Below are 23,611 nucleotides of genomic sequence, written 5' to 3'. Positions count from 1 at the left end.
TAACAAATACCACAATTATTATTATTCATATTATATGCATGCTCAATACCTCGCTTTGCTTCGCCTCTTCCCTGTGGTGGCTATGGTTTGGTTCAGGAGCTCCTACCTTTCACCTAAGATTGAACTGGGGATGGAAATGGAGTTTCTGGTCCCCAGGGAAGGGTTCTGAGGGTCTCACCTGTCAGTGTTTAGAAGGGAGAGACTTTTTTAGTGGCATTTGTGAAGCGCTTTCTGGGTATCAAGACTGTTCTAAGCACTGGGGTAGATACAATTTAAACTTCCAGTCGGTCGTTCAGTGATATATATTGATCAGCTACTGTGTGTTGAGCACTGTACAGAGCACCTGAGATCATGCTATAGGTTTAGTGGACATGATCGCTGTGCTCAAGGAGTTTACAGTTGAAGAGATTATGATTGTAAATTAATTGATGATATTTAATGAGCGCTTATGTGCAGAGCACTGTACTAAGTGCTCGAGAGAGTACAGTACAACAAATTTAGCAAGCAAGTTCCCTGCTCATAATAAGCTTACAGTCCAGAGAGTAAAGGCTCACCAGGACTTCCTGGGAAATTGCTGGGTTCCAATGTAAACAGGAATATCATGAAGGGATTTGCTTTTTCCATTTGCAGCTGTGCTTTGCCTATAAAGGCGCCATGACCAACGTCCTGAATATAAGCGTGACCTTCACAAATATCTTTCTGGAAACCGTGAGCAAGAACCTAACCTGTCCGTGGGACCTCAGGCAGACCCGGCTTGACAGGTATCAAATCCATGGGAATGGTTACTGGCTTTCACCTGCTTGGAGTCTGCTAAGAGATTCAGGGAGAAATCAGAGGGATCATCCAGGCCCAATCAAGGTGTAGAATTTTCCTTTTTGCTGAGTTATCTGCTTATGTTTGTTGAAATAGGAGAAATGGATGGCACCGTACCAAAAAAAATAAACCCCGATCATAAACTTCCCTTATCCTCCAAATGAAAGTTTCACTATAATTATTAACCCACTCGTTTGTTACTTGACCTCTCTAGAATTCACTTCCTGAGTAAGGGTGGCCACTACCCTACTTAAACTTCTTGATGAGGTCTCAATGGCTAGCCTCTCTTCTCTGATACTAAGCCGATTGGAAACCTGTTTCTTGGATAGATGAAGTGTTTTGCCTTCCTTGCTCGGGCAACACTGGACTTTTTCCTTGATTAATATTGCAACCGCAGGCCCGGGATCAGAGAGACAGGAGCCTGGGGCCTTATACTGCTCAAAGAAAGCCAGGGGGAGTGTCTTCATCAGCCTCAGAGCAATGTGTGGGCTCTGGACAGCCCCCAGGCCCGTAGCAGTTGACCTGGACAAGGGCGGGAGGAGGTCAGGGTACCGAGACCATGGTGATGGTCAACGTTCCAAGACTTGGAGAGGTAGTCACTTCATTTGAATCAATCAGCCAGTAATTGTATTTAAATCGATCAGTGACGTTTTTGAGTGCTTACTGTGGTGCAGGGCAATCTATCAAGTGCTTGGAAAAGTACAACAGAATAGGCTTACACATTCCCTGTCCACAACAAGCTTACTGTTTACAGGGGGAGACTGACATTAAAATAGTTTTAGGGATAAGGAGATGACAGAGTTTAAATATATTTCCATAAGTACTGTGTGGCTGGAGTATCAAAGGGATTTTTTTCATGATATTTACGAAGCGCTTACTATGTACCAGGCACTGTACTGAGCGCTGGGTTAGATAAAAGCTAATTAAGTTGGACACAGTCCATGTACCAAATGGGACTTTCAGTCTTAATCCCCATTTTACAGATGAGGTAATTAAGGCACAGAGTTGTTAAGTGATTTGTTCAAAGTCATAACGGCGGACAAGTGGAGGACCTGGGTTCTGCTGTGTCTCTTTGGGCAAATCACTTCACATCTCTGCGCCTCAGTTACCTCATCTGTAAAATGGGCATTAAGGCCCCATGTGGGCCATGGACTCTGTCCAACCTGATTAGCTTGTACCTATCCCAGTGCTAGTTCAGTGTCTGGCATATAGTAAGGGCTTAATAAATACCATTAAAAAAAATGTCAGAGCTAAAATTAGAACCCAGGTCCTTCTGACACCCAGACCCATACTCTAACCGTTAAGCCACACTGTGTCTCTGCAGCTTAAGGAGTACACAGCAGAGCCCATAATTGATGCAGAGCGGAATGTGGCTAGGGGAAATAAAAGGCCTAGTCTTGAGGAAGGCCACCTGGAGATGTGATTTTAGGAGGGTTTTGAAGATAGGAAGGTGGGGAGAGTGGTGGTCAGGGAGGAAGTTCCTTTCTTAACCCTGGATGCGACCAAGAGTTCAGTGGCAGGGTAGATGAGTTTTAGATACAGACAGTAGGTTGGCATTAGAAGAATGAAATGTGCAAATTGGGTTGCAGAAGAAGATCAGCAAGGTGAGCTATGTGAGGGAGAGAGTTGATTGAGTGTGTTAAAGCCGACTATAAGGAATTTTTGTTTGATTCAGAGGTGAATAGGTAACCTTTGGAGGTTTAGGAGAGGTGAATTGGCCTCTTTCTTTCAGAAAAATAATCTGGGAAGCAGAGCGAAGTATAACTGCAGGGGGGAGAGATAGGAGGCTGATGTGATAGTCAAGATGGGAAATGCACTTGGACCGGCAATGTAGCAGTTTGGATGAAGGGGGAAAGGGTGGATTTTAGAGATGTTGGGAAAACAGAACCGACAGGATTTCATGACAGAATGAGTGAGAGAGATGAGTTGAGGGTAATGCCAAAGTTATGGGTTTGTTAGACAGGGAGGATGGTGGTGCTGTCTACAGTGATAGGAAAGTCAAGGGGAGTACAGGGTTTGGGTGGGAAGATGAGGAGCTCTGTTTTGGACATGTTAAGTTTGCGGTGTTGTGGGACATCCAAGTTGATGCAAGCAAATCTTACTGATCTGTAGCAATAGTGTTATGGACAGCCTATCTGACCCCGGGAGGAAGCTGCTTCCGCAAGGGAAGCAGCGTGGCCTAGTGGATTGAGCATGGGCCTTGGAGTCGGAAGAACCTGGGTTTTAATCTCTGCTCTGCCACTTGTCTGCTGTATGACCTTGGGCAAGTCACTTGACTTCTCTGTGCCTCAGTTACCTCATCTATAGAATGGGGATCAAGACTGTGAGCCCCACGTGAGGCAGGGATTGTGTCCAACCCAATTACCTTGTATCTATCCTAGCACTTTGTAAAGTACCTGGGACATAGTAAGCCCTCAACAAATATCATAATAATTATTATTATTACCAGGAAGCGACTTTAGGGCATGGAGCTGGGACGGAGCCGAGCACTTTGGAGGCCCTGTATGACTTCACTGCATGTTGACATCAGAGCTTTGTCCCAGGCCCAGCAGTGTAATCCAGAAGGCTCTGCCCAGAACTCTTCAGGTTGCCATTCTCCCAGTTGGTTCTCACAGGCATAATCAGTTACTGCTTCAAGTGCCCGTGACATCTAGCTTATTTTTTCCTGGAATCTGGTCTGGTCCAGTGAGCCAGGAAGCACAGTGTGTACTTATACCCACGCCTACTGGACAGTTACATATTAACAGTTATACATTACACATTGTAATGGAGGGTGTTGGCTTTTTTTTTTTTTTTTTTGCAGGGTTAGCGATTGTACCTAGAGGGCTCCTCTCGCTCGTCTCTCACCTCCCAAAGCCACTCACGACTCTAACTGTGCCGTGATCTTGCCTGCCTCGCTGCCAGTCTCTGCCCTGGAACTCCCTCCCTCCTCGAATCCGCCAATTAACTCCCTGAAGGCCCATCTCCTCCAAGAGGCCTTCCCAGACTAAGCCCCACTTTTCCTCATCTCCCGCTCCCTTCTGCATCACCCTGACTTGCTCCCTTTGCTCTTCCCCCCCTCCCAGCCTTACAGCGCTTACATGTATATCTGTAATTCTATTTTCTGTCTTCCCCTCCTCTAAACTGTGATCTTGTTGTGGGCAGGCCTTACTGTATTTTAATTTCCCAAGTGCTTAGTACATTTCTCGGCACACAGTAAGCACTTAATAAATACGACTGAATGAATGCTGTCTTTCAGCTGGAGGTTTTCCTGCAGCAACCTGTGGGACTCCTGTGTGGACCCTGCCTGCAGCCGCTTCCTCCCGCCCCGCCTGACCAACACGCCCGTATGGGTACATCAGATCGACTTGCTTCCTCCAGGACCGGAGAATGGCAACCCGGGCCCGTTCTTTGTTGATGAAGTTATAGTTTCGGACCAAAACTTGACAGGTGACATTTTATTCTGCCTTATCCCGTGCCTTGGGGAACTACGTGCCACAGGGCGGCCCACTGGGGCAACCGGCGGGCCTGTCGGGAGGGGCTGCTCTGGGTGTCCGACACACGGTATTTGTCGAGCACTTACTCTGTGCCTAGCACTGTACTGTGTGGCGTGAAGCAGCATGGCGCAGTGGATAGAACGTAGGCCTGGGAGTTAGAACATCATGGGCTCTAATCCTGGCTCTGCCAGTTGTCTTCTGTGTGACCTTGGGCAAGTCACTTCATTTCTCTGTGCCTCAGTTGACCTTATCTGTACAATGGGGATTGAGACTACGAGCCCCATGTGGAACAGGGACCGTGTCCAACACGGTTTGCTTTATCACCACCACCCCCAACACTTAGGACGGTGCCTGGCACATAGTAAGTGTTTAACAAATACCACAATTATTATTATTACATGGCCATTCTAATCGGAGGGATTGGCCCTGATGCTGGCCACTTGAAACTGACCGTGGATCTCCTGGGGGGGTGGGGGAATTCCCCAAAGAGAATGGATGGAGAGCATCATCGGGGAAGGGGAGGAGCTCTCTCCAGACCACCATCCCGTGTCAAGTCCAGACTGGCAGCTACTGGCCCGAATGGAGTAGTTCAGCCTGAGGCTGTTTCTCATTGCCCAGAAGGGCTCGGATCCAGGGACAGGAACTTTTCACACCTTTCAGCTCTCTGCTGCCCTTTCTGGTTTCCCCTGACCCCGAGGAGCCCTGTTGTGCCATTTGTTGAGTGGGGCCCAGAGAGAAGACCCCCTTCTCTAGTGGGGGGTACAATACCCACCAAACTTCCACAGGGAATGGCTAGAGGATACTCTCAGGGGCAAATGCAGGCATCTCTCCAGACCACCGTGGCCCATGGAGTCCTTACTTGCTGCCGTTGGCTTTCACCAAGCGGGTGGACCCTCCTGGGAATGGTGAAGAGGAAGGGAATTGCTCTCTTGTAGTTCTCACCTGCATTTCCACATCCTGATGGGAATGTCTATCCCATAGCAATCTGTGGAGATTCTTGCCACATCCTGTCTGAGCCTCTGTCACAGCTGGGCAATCTTGTGCTAAACAGAGGCTTGTACCATCTGGATTAGCTTTGACTCACAGTGCAACCTGGCAGGTGAAGGAAGTGGAAAGAGAGAAGGGCATATATACTTCATGGAGGTGGGGAGGGTCCAAGGATTTAGAGATGCTGCTTCAGCCTGCGGGACGGGCCTTCCTTGGTTGCCGTCCCCACCTTAACCTGCACGGCCTTTTCTGTTTTAGTATCTCAAGCAGATTCCCGAGCCAGCCTTCCCGGTGGGAATCTCATTGAATCCCTCTCAGTAGAGGGATCTCCTCCCACCTACAAAGTGAGCTTGTGGCCGGCCAGCTGTGGGAGCGATCTTCCCCTCATCAGGCCGAGGTAAGAGGAACTTCGCTCCCTCCCTCCTTCCCTATTTCAGTTGTTGGGATGATGATGATAATGAGAAATAATTATGATATTTAAGCGCTTACTAGGTGCCGGGCACTGTACTAAGCTCTCGGTTGGATACACGCAAATCGGGTTGGACACAGTTCCTTCTACCATGTGTGGCTCACAGTCTCAATCCCCATTTTACAGATGAGGTGACTGAGGACCAAAGAAGTTAAGTAACTTGCCCAAGGTTACACAGCAGACAAGTGGCAGAGCCAGGATTAGAGCCCATGACCCTCCGACTCCCAGACCCCGTGCCCCATCCACTATGTGAAGTCGCTTGGATTCAGAAGTGGGCCATCTCCCTCTGCAACCCCAGGGACCCAGTTCTCCGGAAGCCAAAGACTGCCATTTACAATGGAAATGTCTTTAAAAATAAATCCCTTCTTTTCCCAACAATATCGAGACTAGGCTCTGAGGAGCCAATTGCGCTTCTAGGAGCCTCAGAAGTTACAGACTGGATCCCTTACCTGCCAAGCTACCTAAAGCCAGCCCCCCTTTTGAAATGGTATTGATTAAGGACTCACTACAAGCCAGGCACTGTACTAAGCACGGGTTACATAGTCCATGTCCCACATGGGACTCAGTCTTAATCCCCATTTTACAGATGTGGTAAATGAGGCAAATAAAAGTTAAGTGACTCGCCCAAGGTCATAGAGCTGACAAGAGGAACAACCGGGATTAGAAACTGGGACTAGAGAAGTGGAGTTGTCTAATGGTTAGGGCATGAGGGGTCCTGGGAGTCAGAAGGACCTGTACTCTAATCCTGGCTCTACCTCAGTTACCTCATCTGTAAAATGGGGATTAAGGCTGTGATCCCACGTGCGACATGGACTGTGCCCAAGCTGATTACCTTCTATCTACTCCAGCACTTAGCACAGTGCCTGGAATATAGTAAGCACTTAACAAATACCACCAAAAAACCACCAAGAAAAAAAACCCAGGTCCTCTGATTCCCAGGCCTATCCTCTCTCCACTAGGCCATGCTACGTCTCCTTGCTCTTCCCCCTTCTCTTGATGCCTCCACTCTGAATCTCCTCCTGCAATTTCCATTTCTCATTTCACTGTGACAGATGCCACCTCTCCTGTCAATGCAGGTACCTCTGCAGCCAGGTGCGCACTGGGGGCCGGGATGGTAAATTTCAGGGGATTGGGGTGGAGTAGGATCAGGGGAGAGGAGGGAAAGGCAGCCTCAAGATGGGAGGACTGGAGAATCTCAGGCCGCCTCCTCTTCCTCCTCTCCCCGCTCTTCCACCTCTGTCCTCCTCCATCCCCGCCTCTGCTTCCCATATTCGCCTGGCCGTAACCCAGGAAGACCAAGTGGTGGCAATGTCTGCCGTTCTGCGGCTGAAATAATAATGTCGGCGTTTAAGTGCTTACTATGTGCAAAGCACTGTTCTAAGCGCAGTGGAGGGTACAAGGCGATCCGGTTGTCCCATGTGGGATTCACAGGCTTAATTCCCATTTTACAGATAACTGAGGCACAGAGAAGTGAAGTGACTTGCCCACAGTCACACAGCTGGCAAGCAGCAGAGCTGAGATTTGAACCCATGATCCCTGAGTTCCCAGCCCGCGCTCTTTCCACTGAGCCATGCTGCTTCAAGCGCGCCGTAAAAGTAAACCTAAAGGAGAGGAAGGGTGTGAGGGCGAGGAGAAATTGGGGACACGGGGGGCTAACTTAGGGTGCAGAAGAGAGTCCGGGAAACCCTTGGGGAAGGGAGAGGGGAGCTGCTTCTCGGATGAGCTTGCTAAAGTGGAGACTGGTAGGTATTTCATCCCCTTCGAGTGGAAAAACGTTTAAAATGATTCCTGACCCTTATGGGAAGGAGTTTAGAGCTGCTTCCAAGAGTTGACCACTAGATGACAGAAGAGACCTACAAGAGATGTGTTTTTCCTCTGCTGCTGAAGCTTCGTGGCCATTGCCATAATGTGGCTTTTTTTTTTTTTTTTTTTGGTTTGTTTCTTGGTATTTTAAAAGGTTATTTGCTAGGCCCTTACTGTATCTCAAGCACAGTTCTAAGCGCTGGGGTGATGCAAATCAATCAGGTCAGACACAGGGCCTGTCCCACGTGAGACTCCCAAGTCTAAATATGTGGAAAAACAGCGGGGGTTTTTTAGTGGCATTTATTCATTCAATCGCATTTATCGGGTGCTTACTGTTTGCAGAGCACTGTACTAAACCCTTCGGAGAATTCAACAAAGCAGCAATAGTCACATTCACTGCCTACAGTGGACTTACAGTCTAGAGTGGGAGAGACCAACATCAATACAAATAAATAAAATTACAGTGCTTACCGTGTGCCAATCACTGTACCGAGCGCTGGGGTAGATAATGATGATGGTATTTATTAAGCGCTTACTATGTGCCAAGCACTGTTCTTAAGGGCTGGGGTGGATGCAGGGTAATCAGATTGTCCCAAGTGGGACTCAGTCTTAATCCCCATTTTTTACCGATGAGGTAACTGAGGCACCGGGAAGTTAAGTCTCTTGCCCAAAGTCACACAGCTGACAAGTGGTGGAGCCGGGACTAGAACGCGAGACCTCTGACTCCCAAGCCCGTGCTCTTGCCACTAAATCCCGCTGCTTCTCTCAGCTTGCTTTTCTCTTCTCAGCTTGTAGGTACAAGCTAATCAGGGTGGACACAGTCCATATCCCCGTTTTACAGATGACGTAACTGAGGCACAGAGAAGTGACTTGCCCAAGATATTGAATCTTCATTTTACAGTTGAGGTATCTGAGGCCCAGAGAAGTTAAGAGTCTTGCCCGAGATCACACAGCAGACGGCAGAGCTGGGATTTGAACCCTGGTCCTCTGACTTGCAGGCCCGAGCTCTTTCCACTTCCTGATTCATTTGAGCTCACCCCACTGTGGAATTCCTTTCCCCAAGCTGCTCAGAGCCCTTCACACGGACGGTCTCTGACCAGTTTTCACTGTACCCTGGGCCACCTTCACTAAAACAACCTTCCCCCGCCCTCATCTCCCATCGAATACCTTCTAAGCCCTGAGCGTGATGGTTTTATTTTTGGCACGCGTTAGGTTTCTGCCCTCTGAAGGAAGATCTGAAGACCAATTCTCAGTCAATCTGTCCTCCCAGAGACTGCAGAGGCCAAGCCCGCCCCTCGGGGGAGTCTTCCAAATCCAGCTGCCGCACACCCTGATTTCAGGTGAGGGGAGAATGGGGCTCGTGGGAGAGTCCAGTTTTAATGGCCGGAGAACCAGGAAAGGTGAGGATCTCCTTGGTATACGTCCCTCCTGGTCAGGGTTGAACTACTGCGACTTAACAGGCACGTTCTGGCTGTCCGGAGCACGGCCACATAGGTGTGGACAAAATGTCACGACAACCAAAGGCCTGGAGTTAATCAGTGGTACTTGCTGAGCACTTACTGTGTGCAGAGCACTGTAATGAGCCCTTGGAAGAGTATAGAACAGTAGAGCTGGTAGACACGTTCCCTGCTCACAAGGAGCTTACAGTCTGGAGGGGAATATGGGGTGAAAAGGATGTGTTTCTATTTCAGACCAACCAGTGGGCTGAAAATATATTGTCAGTCATCAAGACTTGGGGCTGGCAGGCAGCCAGTATAGCTGTTCTGGCAGCCCAGAGAGCCTCGAAAGGGCCGCAGTGAAGAATAGACCTAATAATAATAATGATAATGATACTTGTTCAGCACTTACTATATAATAATGTTAGTATTTGTTAAGCGCTTACTATGTGCCGAGCACTGTTCTAAGCGCTGGGGTAGACACGGGAATCAGGTTGTCCCACGTGGGGCTCACAGTCTTAATCCCCATTTTACAGATGAGGGAACTGAGGCACAGAGAAATTAAGTGACTTGCCCACAGCATGCCAAGCACTGTTCTGAGAGCTGGAGTAGATGCACATTAATCAGGTCAAACACATGAAGCTCATACTCTTAATCCCCATTTTACAGATGAGGCAACCGAAGCCCGAGAAGTTAAGTGACTTACTCAAGGTCACACGGAAGATATGTGATGGAGTCAGTATTGGAACCCAGGTCCTTCTGAATCCCGGGCCCATGCTCTGTCCACTAATCCATGCTGCTCCTCACAGTGGGATTGAGGTGGAGAGTAGGGAGCTGTCTTTGGGAGCTGTGGGTGACTGAGTTCGGAGAGATTCCCTCACCGAAGACAGCTTCAAGACAACTTCCTCCCCCCCCCCCCCCACTTTGTGGAGTCTCCCTTTCAGATGAGGAGGGGGTATTTGCGAAGTATCAGTTTTCTACTTCACATCCTGGAGCCAACCTCATTTCCTGGTCAATTGCCCATCTTGATCTGGGGATTTTCTTGGATTATTCTATCACCGGAAATTGGAGGAAGGAAGAAGGAGATGGAAAGCAGTTTCACAGACTTCCTCTGACAAACTGGGGCTCACTGGGGAGCAGCTGTCTCCCCACTGTCCCCCATCCTGAACGTCACTAAGCCATTCCGAGTCTTCATGGAAGTCTGTTGGGGTTGGCTTTGGGAAGGTGAACAGGTATTGTCAAGGCAACTTCATTGCAAGGTTAAGTGAAGATTTTCCCAGGTTTTTGAGGTTCTGACTGGACTTAAGGGTTGCCATTTTAGGGGTCAAGTCATTCCAGAGTGGTATGGTTGGCCTGGGATCCGATAGGGCTGGAGGGTTGTATTCTCGGACCACCTGCGTGTCACCGAGTCCTTACCCGCCTGCCCACTGGGCTTCCCTCTGAAACCCACAGATCCACTCTTCCACTTGTCTGCTGTGTGACCTTGGGCAAATCACTTTACTTTGTGCCTCAGTTACCTCAGCTGTAAAATGGGGATTGAGACTGTGAGCCCTCTTTGGGACAGGGACTGTGTCCAACCTGATTTGCTTGTATCCACACCAGCACTTAGTACAGTGCCTGGCACATACTAAGCACTTAAATACCACAGTTATTATTATTATTGTTATGGGAGCTGGGAGGCTGTTTGAGGCTAGAGCTTGAAGCAGTAAATGACTTTTTCTCCAGGTGTCCCAGTGCACATCTCTTCTGCTGATCTCCGTGAACTGCTACAGAACAGTGCAGATGACTTCTCCGCTCAGTACCTTAAAGCCAGTGATTTCACCGTGATAAAGGACTTAAGCTCCTGTTACCGGCATGTGTGGACCCTCACCTGGATGGTCAAGACTGGGGACCTGCCCAACCTCATTAAGGTTTGGACATGATTCTATTGCCGCAGACCTAGTGGGGCCCGTGTAATGCATCAGCCCTTCTGAGTGGGCTGTTGAGGTTCACGTTCGTGGGTCTGTCCTTCGACTTTCATGAAATATAATAATGTTGGTATTTGTTAAGCGCTTACTATGTGCCGAGCACTGTTCTAAGCGCTGGGGTAGACAGAGGGGAATCAGGTTGTCCCACATGGGGCTCACAGTCTTAATCCCCATTTACCAAAGGAAACACAGAATGAAGGGTACCCAACGTGGCTGGGAGAGTTTGGGGAGGTTACCTGTCCCGTCCCTGCTTCTGAACAAGGCTAAGGCTAAATGAGGGCCCATTGTGTTGTGGATTTTTTGGTTTACTGGGCTAGGGTTAGGGAGTTAGGAAGGAGAGCGCTCTCTGTCTAATCTGACTACTCTTGCTGAAGAATCAATCAATAGTCTTTATTGAGCACTTACTGTGTGCAGAGCACTGTACTCAGTTCGTGGAAAAATACAATATAACAGAGTTGGTAGATACAATCCCTGCCCCAGAAGAGCTTACAGTCTTGAGGAGGAAACAGACATTAAAAAAGGATTGATTGCTGTAGTATTTTTCATTATTCTGTCGATTGTCATTCGTATTCTTAAACATTTTTAAGAGACCTGCCATAGTGTGGGAGCAAACCCTACTCTCAAGAAATTCTTCCTTTTAACTTGTATCCCCCAAACTGCAATTCTTGGGGTTCTGTTTTTAATGGAAAAATAGTGGTCCACATTCCCTGCATAATAATCCTACCCCTACTTGAAGACAGTGAAGACAATTTAAACAAGAAGAACTCATAGCAGAGGTTACTAAATATGCATAGCTAAAGGATTCTCTAATTAGATGTGGGAGTCCACAGAAAATTTCTTTGATTTTTGTTTTTTGGCAAAGGGGGTGATGGTGACATTTAATATATCCAAAAAAACTTTCTTAAAAATGCATGAACAGCACCTGGACTTTCTATTCCCAATTTTCACAGTCTATTTTCAGATTTCTAGTGCTCCTCTCTCTGCCTGTCATCATTTCTATCTATGCTTATGAATTGGATCCCTCAGTGTTCCTGTCCAGAATAGGCATCCATGGTTGTAGAATCATAGAGATTGCAGTTGATTTCTACTCTCTAGAGCTTTCCGCCTAAATTAGTCAAGGGAGACAGACACGAAGCAACATCTATGCCCCATATCTATACAGCCTAATTTTGGAGGAGATGGCTTTTGGATTGTGTTTTAGATATTTGAAAGTCCTGCTTTTGGTCCTGTAGAAAAAGCACTGCCCTGGGAATCGGGAGACCTGGATTCTAGTCCTGGTTCTCGCTGTAACTTGGCTGGTCAGGGGAAGATCACTCATAGAGTTGGCAACGTACCACGCCCTTTTCGACCCATCTAGTCTGACACCTGTGGGAAAACAAGATTAGCAGAGAAGAGAGAGCTTGAGTGGCACTGGGCAAGCCACTGTCACTATAATCAATTCCTCTGTGCAGCATCTCGGGCCTTAAATGTCAAGCCTCATTCTTCAGTCCTGCCAAATGACTCCATCACCGGCAGGCATTAGAGAGAGAAGTGTTGAGACAGCTGAGACGGAGTCTTGGAGCTGGAAGCGAAAGTAGTAAATTTCGGGTAATCCAACACACACCAGGGTATGGAGATGGAGGTGGTCAAACTTTGAAGAGCACCCTTTTTTTTCGGTATTTGTATTTAGTGTTCGCATTAGTATTTGTTAAGCACTTACTATGTGCCAGGCACTGTTCTAAGCACTTGTTTGGTTATGTTGTCTGTCTCCCCGCTTCTAGACCGTAAGCCCGTTGTTGATTAAGGATTGTCTCTGTTGCTGAACTGTACTTTCCAAGCTCTTAATACAGTGCTCTGCACGTAGTAAGGGCTCATTAAATACGAATGAATGACTGAAGCACTGAGTTAAATACAAGGTTAATCCGATTGGACACAGTCCATGTCCCATTTGGGGTTCACAGTCTTAATCATCATTTTATAGATGTGGTAACAGGTCCAAGGCTGAAGTGACTTACCTAAGGTCACCCAGCGGACAAGTGGCAGAGTCAGGTTTAGAACCCAGGTCCTTCTGACTCCCAGGCCTGAGCTCTATCCACTAGACCACACTACTTCTCTAAACAGCCATTAGTGCTGCTTCATGCTGCTCGTGGGGTTAGTGCTTGAGGTCAGTGGTGATTGCAATGACTCCCCTCTCACTGATTTTCCGTTACCTCAGTAGTAGCTTTGACCCTCAGTGTTTCTCCCTCTCCTTGCAGGTCTCCGCTGAGAGTCTCACAGGCCTGAGCCCAGCTGTGACCGCAAGGCTGGTTTATGATGGAGGCGTTTTTCTTGGACCCATTCTTGGAGACATGCTCGCCACAGCTCACCCGCTGCCCCAGGTGAAGATCAGGCTGGGACCCAGGAAGGCCGCTGGAATTTCTTCCTGATTGTGCCATTAATTTGGGGTATCAATGGGCTAACACTCTGACCTTCTGAAAGCCAATCGATCAATTGTGTTTATTGAGAATTATCTGTGGGCAAAGCACTGTTTTAGGGGCTTTGGATAGTTGGTAGGTAGAACGCCTGCCCTTGAGGAATTTAAAGTCTAGATTTAGTTTTCCTTTCTGTGGAAATGGGATATAATAATAACGATCATAATTATGGTATTGTTAAGCACTTACTATGTGCCAGGCACTGTACTAAGCGCTGGGGTTGGACACATTTCCTGTCCCACATGGGGCTCACAGTCTTGATCCCCATTTTACAAATGAGGTACAGAGGCACAGAGAGTGCAATGACTAGCCCAAGGTCACACAGCAGACAAGTGGAGGAGTCAGAGTTAGAACCCATGACCTTCTGACTCCCAGGCCTGTGATTTATCCTCTACCCCATGCTGCTTCTAATGAATACTAGCCCCTTTTCTCTTGCCTTGGGGGTATGGGCAGTTGAGATCTGTAGAATTCAGAGAAAGGGAAGGATGGTGGGGAAGTGAAGGTCTAATCAAGACAGAGTTTTCTTAAGCTTGGCTGGCATCATTACAGTTTTGCCTTGGTGAGTAAATTCACCCCAATATCCTGCCTCTTCCCCTGCCCTGTCCTCTCTTCCCACTCTCGACGATCAGGTCTCCGCTCTCAACTCCACCCTCTCTACTCATCTCGACTCTCTCGCCCCCCTTTCCCTCCGCCGCTCTCGCTCCACTAACCCACAGCCCCGGATCACCTCCTCCGTCCGCCTCCTACGCTCCTATGCTCGAGCTGCCGAGCGCTGCTGGCGAAAGTCCAAGCACCGAGCCGACCTCACACACTTCAAATTTATCCTTTCCTGCCTTAACTCCGCCCTCTCCTCCGCCAGGCAAAACTTCTTCTCCTCCCTCATCGACACCCATGCCCGTCACCCCCGCCGATTGTTCCGGACCTTTAACTCTCTCCTTAGGCCCCCTGTTCCTCCCCCTCCCCCATCTCTCACCCCCAGTGATCTGGCCACCTATTTCCTCACGAAAATCAACACAATCAGGTCTGAGCTCCCCAAAGTCACCCCTCCGCCTCTCCCCTCCCCCCCACCAACCCTCTCCCCTACTTTCCCATCCTTTCCTGCAGTATCCTCAGAGGAGATCTCCTCCCTCCTCGCAAGTGCCACCCCCTCCACCTGCGCCTCGGACCCCATTCCCTCTCACCTTATTAAAACCATCGCCCCTGCCCTCCTCCCTTCCTTAACTTCTATCCCAGACTTCTCTATCACCGTGGATGACACGACCATCCTTCCCGTCTCTCAGGCCCGCAATCTCGGTGTCATCCTTGACTCGTCTCTCTCGTTCACCCCACACATCCTATCCGTTACCGAGACCTGCCGGTTTCACCTCTACGATATCGCCAAGATCCGCCCTTTCCTCTCCACCCAGATGGCTACCTTACTGTTACAGACTCTCGTTATATCCCGGCTAGACTACCGTGTCAGCCTTCTCTCTGACCTCCCTTCCTCCTCTCTCACCCCGCTCCGGTCTATTCTTCACTCCGCTGCCCGGCTCATCTTCCCGCAGAAACGATCTGGGCATGTCACTCCCCTTCTTAAACAACTCCAGTGATTACCTATCGACCTCCGCTCCAAACAAAAACTCCTCACTGTAGGCTTCGAGGCTCTACATCACCTCGCCCCTTCCTACCTCTCCTCCCTTCTCTCTTTCTACCGCCCACCCCGCACGCTCCGCTCCTCCGCCGCCCACCTCCTCACCGTCCCTCGGTCTCGCCTATCCCGCCGTCGACCCCCGGGCCACGTCCTCCCGCGGTCCCGGAACGCCCTCCCTCCTCACCTCCGCCAAACCGATTCTCTTCCCCTCTTCAAAACCCTACTTAAAACTCACCTCCTCCGAGAGGCCTTCCCAGACTGAGCTCCTCTTCTCCCTCTACTCCCTCTGCCACCCCCCCTTCACCTCTCCGCAGCTAAACCCTCTTTTTCCCCTTTTCCCTCTGCTCCTCCCCCTCTCCCTTCCCATCCCCACAGCACTGTACTTGTCCGTTCAACTGTATATATTTCCGTTACCCTATTTATTTTGTTAATGAATTGTGCATCGCCTTGATTCTATTTAGTTGCCATTGTTTTTACGAGATGTTCTTCCCCTCGACTCTATTTATCGCCATTGTTCTCGTCTGTCCGTCTCCCCCGATCAGACCGTAAGCCCGTCAAACGGCAGGGACTGTCTCTATCTGTTGCCGACTTGTTCATCCCAAGCGCTTAGTACAGTGCTCTGCACATAGTAAGCGCTCAATAAATAAATACTATTGAATGACTCCATCCTGAGGTTCCTTACGTTATCATTCATCTCAATCTCCTCATCAGCTCCTTGAAGTCAGGGTTAGAGCCTAACAAACTTTTGTATTCTTCTCTCAATCAATTCATGGCATTTTTTGAGTATTTACTGTATGTAGCATTTTCCCAGCTCCCCCTCTCCTCCCATCCCCCATCGCCCCAACTCACTCCCTTCTCCCCACCCCACAGCACTTATGCATCTATGTACATATCTACAACTCTATATTAATGTCTGTTTTACTTGTTCTGATGTGTCTATATACCTATGATTCTATTTATTGATGCTACTGATGCCTATCTACTTGTTTTGCTGTCTGTCTCCCCCCTTCTAGACTGTGAGCTCGTTGTGGGCCGGAATCGTCTCTATTTGTTGCTGAATTATACTTTCATTCAGTCAATCGTATATATTGAGCGCTTACTGGGCGCAGAGCACTGTACTAAGTGCTTGGAAAGTACAATTCGGCAATAGATCGAAACAATCCCTACCCAACAACAGGCTCACAGTCTAGAAGGGGGAGACAGACAACAAAACAAGTAGATAGGGATTTTTCCAAGTGGTTAGTACAGTGCTCTGCCCACAGTAAGTGCTCAAAAAATACGATTGAACGAATGAGTTGTTAGACTCGTTACCTGCCCACAAAGAGCTTACTGTCTGGAGGGGGGGCGGTGGAGAGACAGACATGAAAAAATAAATTATGAATAGGTACTTAAGTGTTGCAGACCTGAAGGTGGGGTAAATACCAAGTGCTTAAAGTTCGAATCCCGGCTCTGCCACTTGTCAGCTGTGTGACTGTGGGCAAGTCACTTCTCTGTGCCTCAGTTACCCATCTGTAAAATGGGGATTAACTGTGAGCTTCACGTGGGACAACCTGATTACCCTGTATCTACCCCAGCGCTTAGAACAGTGCTGGGCACATAGTGAGCGCTTAACGAATACCAACGTTATTATTATTATTGTTCATAAAGGGTACAGGTCCAAGTGCTCTGCATACAGAAAGGACTCAGTAAATACCACTGATTGATTGACCGATCAGTCAGTATTACCAAGGGGCTCCAGATTTCATGTTTCCCCACCCCAGCAAGAAAGAGAAGAAAAAAGTCACAGTTCTAACATCTAAGTTAGCTAGAATGCCCGATTAGTGGATAGTGCACGGGCCCGGGAGTCCGAAGGACCTGGGTTCTAATCCCGGCTTTGCCACTTGTCTGTTATGTGACCTCGGGTGAGCCACTTCACTTCTCTGTGCCTCAGTTACCTCATCTGTAAAATGGGGATTAAAACCGTAAGCTCCATGTGGGACAGGGACTGTGTCCAACCTGATTATCTTGTATCTACTCCAGAACAGTGCTTGACACATAGTAAGCACTTAAATATCATTCATTCAATCATTTATTGAGCACTTACTGTGTGCAGAGCACTGTACTAAGCGCTTGGGAAGTACAAGATCATTATTAATAATAATAATTTACTCTTCTATCACCCTCAATCTGCTTTGGAAGGGGGGTAGTGCTGGGGCTGCTTAGAGAAGTCTTCAGGCAGGTGGGGGAATCTTACCTGGAAATGTTTGGAAAAGTCCACCCCGGATCTGATGTGCCATCTTTGTCATCTCTCGGACCTCCACAGGTGGTGGTGGGGGTGAATGACATCCCAGCCCACTGTGCTGGTTCCTGTTCTTTCCAGTACCTCGGGGAATCCACGCCACGCGTCAGCACTGTGGAATACCAGCTTGGTACGTCCGTGGGGTCCGGAGCTGAGGGGGGGAAGCCACATCAAGCTCAGAGCCAAGCGGGCGGCTGGTCTCCCCAGAAGGAGGAAATGGAAGTGTCGTGGATATTAACTAAGAGCAGCGGGGTCTAGTGGATAGAACACTAGGGATAGACGAGGTCGAGGTTCAGAGTGTAGGTTGACGTTAGAGGAACGGAGTGAGGTGGTTGAGTTGTGGTAGGAGATAGTTGAGGTAGGGAGAGAGGTGACTGAGTGCCTTAAAGCTGTTGTTGAGGAATTTGCGTTTGATGTGGAGGTGGATGGACAACGACTAGAGACTTTTGAGAAGTGGAGACGTGTGGACCGGGAAAAGCAGCACGGCCTGATGAATAGAGCATGAGCCTGGGAGTTAGAAGACCTGGGTTCTAATTCTGCCTCCACCCCATACCTGCTGTGTGACCTTGGGTAAGTCACTTAACTTCTCGGTGACTCAGTTCCTTCATCTGCAAAATGGGGATTCAATACCTGTTCTTCTATTTAGAATGTGAGCCCCGTGTGGGACCTGATTATCTTGTAAAAATAATGTTGGTATTCGTTAAGCGCTTACTATGTGCCGAGCACTGTTCTAAGCGCTGGGGTAGGTACAAGGTAATCAGGTCGTCCCACGTGAGGCTCACAGTCTTAATCCCCATTTTACAGATGAAGTAACTGAGGCACCGAGAAGTTAAGTGACTTGCCCAAAGCCACAAAGCTGACAGGTGGCGGAGCTGGGATTAGAACCCGTGACCTCTGACTCCTAAGCCCGTGCTTTTTCCACTGAGTCACGCAGCTTCTCTAGGTAACCCAGTGCTCCGTACAGGGCTTGGCACAGAGTAAGCGCGTCACAAATACCACAATTATTATTGGGAACTGGCTCAGGCTGTGTGTGCTCTATTGGTCCTTTCAGAGGATGGATTTCACCTCACGGCATTTATCACCGGATCGGGCTTCCCCGCCGTCAGGCAGGATGTGCAGGTATCGGTGAGCGAGAGGAACTGCGCCGTCACGTCGGCCAACCAATCTCACGTCACCTGCCGGATGGAAGCCCTGCCGGTCGGAGAGCATCGGGTCCAGGTGCGAGTGAAGCCTACCGGCTTGGCGATCCATGCCAGAGGCGGGGACGCCATCTACCTGAGCGTCAAACCCAGGCTGAGCGCTGTGGAACCCTCTTCGAGCTCAGAAATCGGTAGGTCGGAAGGGAAGCCGAGGCCCGCTTCAATGGATGTGACCTGAAATCTGACCATGCGGCTTTGAGACTGGATGTCTTGGAGAAGCAGCGTGGCTCAGTGGAAAGAACACGGGCTTTGGAGTCAGGGCTCATGAGTTCGAATCCCAGCTCTGCCACTGTCGGCTGTGTGACTGTGGGCGAGTCACTTAACTTCTCTGTGCCTCAGTTCCCTCATCTGTAAAATGGGGATGAAGACTGTGAGCCCCACGTGGGACAACCTGATTCCCCTGTGTCTACCCCAGTGCTTAGAACAGTGCTCGGCACATAGTAAGCGTTTAACAAATACCAACATTATTATTATTATTATTATGTAGAAAGCCAGCCATGTTCATTCATCAGTTCAATCGTCTTTATTGAGTGCTTACTGTGTGCAAAACGCTGTACTAAGCGCTTAAACCATGTTTAAATTTACACCAAGTTCTACTGGTTTATTTGGACATCGTGGCAGGTGCCTCTCTCCCTATTCATATCAGCTTTACTAGCACAATCCTTTTTAGACTGTCCAAGAAAATTCTAGAAAATCACACGAGGGACTTGCAATTGGAATTGTGCTGGTTGAACTGGATCGCTTTCCTGGAAACTCATCCAAAAAGTTTGGACTGCCCCTAGCTCAGTGTCCGATTAGTTGAGGCTTCCTAACATTTAGTAGCTTTTATACAGATGCCTTGGGACAGTGGTTGACTGTAATCCCACCCTGTCCCCTCTCCTCCTTGTTTACTATCAAGATGATATATGGTCAGAATTTTTATATTCCCAGGTTTACCATTTCCTCTGAGTGTTGGGCATTTGGGATTTATAGTTTGGTTTGGGGATTATTGTCTTTTTCTTATGTGTCTCCCCCCCCCCGCCCCCCGAACACCCCCTGCCCCAAGCGTCCCCAGACTTGCTGATGTTTGAGTGTTTAAATAGAACAGAAAAGCTGTATGGGCTAGTGGAAGGAAAGAACATAGGTGTGGGAGTCAGAGGACCGGCAGGCACTGTCTCTATCTGTTGTCGACTTGTTCATTCCAAGCGCTTAGTACAGTGCTCTGCACATAGTAAGCGCTCAATAAATACTATTGAATGAATTCTAATCCCAGCTCTGCCACTTGCCTGCTACATGACGGGAGTTTCTTCATCATAAAACAGGAATTCAAAGCCTGTTCTGACTCCTACTTAGACAATGAGCCCTGTGGGGGACAGGGACTCTATCTGAGCTGATTGTCTTGTATCTACCCCACTGCTTAATACAATGCTTGGTACTTAGTAAGCCCTAAACAATTACCAAAATTATTATTATTATTGTTAATAATAGAGGGTCTCCCAAAAGGCAACACTTGGGCTTTGTATTTAAGTCCTTCCGAAGGACAAATAGCTGATCTCCAGGGGGACATACTGTGTATGTCTCTCGCTTCCAGGTTGAACAACTGTTCGTGTTCTCACTCATGTCCCTCTGGGGTCCAGGACACTGCGTAAGCTGATATTACCATACAACCTTGCCAAATGAAGTATTTTGGTCATTCAGGACAAACCTGCTGAGGAAAGGAGGCTGGTAGTCCCGGGTCTCTGTAGCGGAAGGGCTCGGATGCAAGTGCTAAGAGCATCTGTCAGGTGGGAAGAATACCAAAGTTCGTCCAGATTGTTGGGTGACCAAAGGCAATAGATGTTCCCGGAGCCTCTCCTCCTTACCTGGGAAACGGAGGTAATAGAATTCAGTCCCTCCTGGGGATGTTCTGAAGAATCTGTTACCGATTTGTACATTCCAAGCGCTTAGGACAGTGTTCCACACGTAGTAAGCGCTCAATAAATACTATTTATTGAATGAATGAATCAAGCAGAGCAGAGGACAAAGGCTGCTGTAAACTTGCCATGGTGTTTGTCTCTTCAGCCTGCTTGGAGGGTAGAATATTTTGGGTGGGGAGGTGGGAAGAGATGTATATTTATGAGGCACTTGGTCCTCTCCTCTTGCGGGAAGGGGAGAGAGGAACTCGGTGAGTATCATCAGCCTCACTGTGAGTGCCCAGTAGATAGAGATCAGACAGGTGCACCTCAGGCAGATCTGACAGCACCGTGCAAATGGCAGGTGTGAGCCAACCTTCCAAAGTCTGGAGAGATTTTTAGAAATGCCCTAATCTATCCACCGTCTTCTGGGAGAATCATATTTCCCGGCAAGTTGGAGGTCTTTTCTCCTCCTGAAGATCTGCTGGAAGAGAAACAGCATGGCCTAGTGGAAAGAGTATGGGCTTAGGAGTTAGAGGACCTGAGTTTTAATCCCAGTCATGCCACTCGTCTGCCGGGTGACCTTAAGCAAGTCACTTAACTTCTCTGGGCCTCCGTTTCCCTATCTGTAAAATGAGGATTCAATACCTGTCCTCTTTGCTATTTAGACTGTGAGCTCTATTTGGGACAGAGGCTATTGTATTATCTTGCATCTTCCCAAGTGCGTAGTGCAGTGTTTGGCACAGAGAGAGCGCACAACAAATAGCACCGTTATTATTATTATCAGATGATTTCCTTTGATCTCTCTCAGTAGCCCATTCCAACGTCACCTTGAATTTGAATAGCATTTTCATTTTCCGGAGCACTTCTGTATTCCTCTTCTCTTGTTTGTTCTCACAACATCTCTGTGAGGTAGGGAGGGTCCCCATTTTACAGATGGGGAAATTGAAGCATTGAGAAGGTAAATGACTGGCCCGAAACTCCCTCAGCTGGTCAGTGACAGAGTCTGAGCCTAGGTCCACTAGGACTCAGAGGCCCAGTCTCTTTCGACTACAATGTGGTCTCCCTCTAGTCCCTCACCATCCACCCAAGCGGTTACATTTTGATTTCAAACTTCAGTCCTTTTCCGGCAGCCTGTTAATTTCCCCTTTGGTTCAAATATCTCCTCCTCCTCCACAGAGCAGCCCTGTTACTCTGGCACTCTGCAGTCTAGAGGTAATGGTGGTATTTACTGAGTGCAAGTTCTAAAGATATTGTCATTTGCCTGCTGTGTGACCTTGGGCAGGCCATTTGCTTTCTTTGTACCTTCCTCTCCTCCTCAGTAAAATGGAGATTGAGCAATTAATAATACTTATGGTACTTGTTAAGCCCTTACTATATGCCAAATACAGTTCTAAGCACTGGGGTAGATACAAGATAATCGGGTCGGACTCGGTTCCTGACCTTCGTGGGACTCAAAGTCTAAGTAGGAGGGCGTAGGAACTAATCCCTATTTTACAGATGAGAAAACTGCGGGACAGAGAAATGAAATAACCTGCCCGAGGTCATGCAGCAGTCAGGTGGCAGAGCTGGGATTAGACTTTTCTCCTCCTCCCTTCGGCTGTAAGCCGCATGTGGGACAGGGACTGTGTCTGATCTGATTTGTAGTGTATCTACCCTAGCTCTTAGCCCAGCGCTGGGCACATAGTGCTTAACACATTTTGTTTTGTTTGTTTGTTGTTGTTAATGATCCACGCTTTAAGGTGAAAATGTTGCCATTGCAGGGGGCCGCTGGGTCACTCTCGGAGGTACCAGTTTGGAAGGAGTCAGCCTGATACTGGTTGGGTCTCAGCCTTGTCCCATCAGGAACACAACCATCAGCTCATTGAGCATCCAGTGCAGACTTCCTCCTCGGGTAAGAAGAACCCTCTAAGGGTGGGTCTCCTTCTCTCTTCCCTCTCTTCTCCATCCTACATTCATCTCTCTCCTCCTCCTTCTCGTGACCCCCCCCCCCCCCCCCTTGGCTTGGAGCACCCGGGTCCCTTCAGGAAATGGGATCTTTCCTGACTGGGCTGCTGCTATGTCCTAGTGGATAGAGTCTGGGCCTGGGAGTCAGAAGGATCTGGGTTCTAACTCCGGCTCTGCCACTTGTCTGTTGTATGACCTTGGGCAAGTCATTTAACTTCTCTCTGCCTCAGTTACCTCATCTGTGAAATGGGAATTGACTATTAACAGGGACTGTGTCCAACCCGATTATCTTGTATCTATCTCATTGCTTAGAACAGTGTCTGGCGCATAGTAAGCGCTTAACAAATACCATCATTAATAATAATACAAGGATACAAGGTGATCAGGTTGTCCCACTTGAGACTCACTGTCTTAATCCCAATTTGGCAGATGAGGTAACTGAGGCACAGAGAAATTAAGTGACTTGCCCAAATTCACACAGCTGACAAGTGGCTGAGCTGGGATTTGAACCCACGACCTTTGACTCCCAAGCCCGGGCTCTTTCCACTGAGCCACGCTGCTGACGGCCCCAGGGCCGGGATCCGGGAAATGAACAGCGGATTCCCACATTGGAGGGCTGTGTGTGTTTAGGGTTCAGCACCAGCTGGTGGAATTCCCTTTCTCCTGAAGTTCTGGCTGCTCGGGACCAGATTGCCAAAGGGCTCCGATGGCCACTCTATGCCTCCGGACAGGACAGCTTCGTAGCTATCCCCTATAAATGGATTTCCTCCTCATATCTTAAGGGAAGAACCTTTAAGAAAGATTCAGACTGTGGTGGAAGCCATTGGAAAATGCACAACTTTGAAGGGGCACCTTTCTGAAGTCCGAAACTAATCGCTGCTTAAACTGGATTTTCAGGGGGATGACGGACCCACCGTGAATGTGACCATCATCAGTGGGAACCAGTCTGCTGTTCTCCCAGACGCCGTGACGTATTCCCTGTCCTTAAATCCAATTGTCTTGTCTCTAAGCAGGAACGGAAGCAACACAGCAGGTAAATTCATTCATTCAATCGTATTTATTGAGCGCATCTTGTATTAAGTGCTGAGGAGAATGCGTGGCTCAGTGGAAAGGGCCTGGGCTTCGGAGTCAGAGGTCAGGGGTTCGAATCCTGGCTCTGCCACTTGTCAGCTGTGTGACTGTGGGCAAGTCACTTCACTTCTCCGTGCCTCAGTTCCCTCATCTGTAAAATGGGGATTAAGACTGTGAGCCTCACGTGGGACAACCTGATTCCCCTGTGTCTACC

General features: G+C 48.6%; 1 protein-coding gene across 7 annotated transcripts in view; it reads left to right on the top strand.

Moving 5' to 3' along the window:
* Positions 1–23,611, top strand: part of PKHD1 (PKHD1 ciliary IPT domain containing fibrocystin/polyductin) — a 344,877-nt gene that overhangs the window by 43,315 nt on the left and 277,951 nt on the right. For all 7 annotated transcript variants that reach the window (XM_029050691.2, XM_029050690.2, XM_029050688.2 and 4 more), the window contains 10 exons: positions 631–761; positions 4,052–4,242; positions 5,535–5,673; positions 8,761–8,888; positions 10,710–10,894; positions 13,186–13,308; positions 17,334–17,439; positions 18,361–18,639; positions 22,143–22,273; positions 23,224–23,359. In XM_029050691.2, the coding sequence (XP_028906524.1) occupies positions 631–761; positions 4,052–4,242; positions 5,535–5,673; positions 8,761–8,888; positions 10,710–10,894; positions 13,186–13,308; positions 17,334–17,439; positions 18,361–18,639; positions 22,143–22,273; positions 23,224–23,359 (1,549 nt within the window). The remainder of the gene's footprint in view (positions 1–630; positions 762–4,051; positions 4,243–5,534; positions 5,674–8,760; positions 8,889–10,709; positions 10,895–13,185; positions 13,309–17,333; positions 17,440–18,360; positions 18,640–22,142; positions 22,274–23,223; positions 23,360–23,611) is intronic.

The sequence above is a fragment of the Ornithorhynchus anatinus genome, chromosome X1 (assembly GCF_004115215.2).
Source record: "Ornithorhynchus anatinus isolate Pmale09 chromosome X1, mOrnAna1.pri.v4, whole genome shotgun sequence".
Taxonomy (NCBI): domain Eukaryota; kingdom Metazoa; phylum Chordata; class Mammalia; order Monotremata; family Ornithorhynchidae; genus Ornithorhynchus; species Ornithorhynchus anatinus.
The sequence above is the reverse complement of the archived record's forward strand: the minus strand, read 5'-3'. Positions and strand labels throughout refer to the sequence as shown.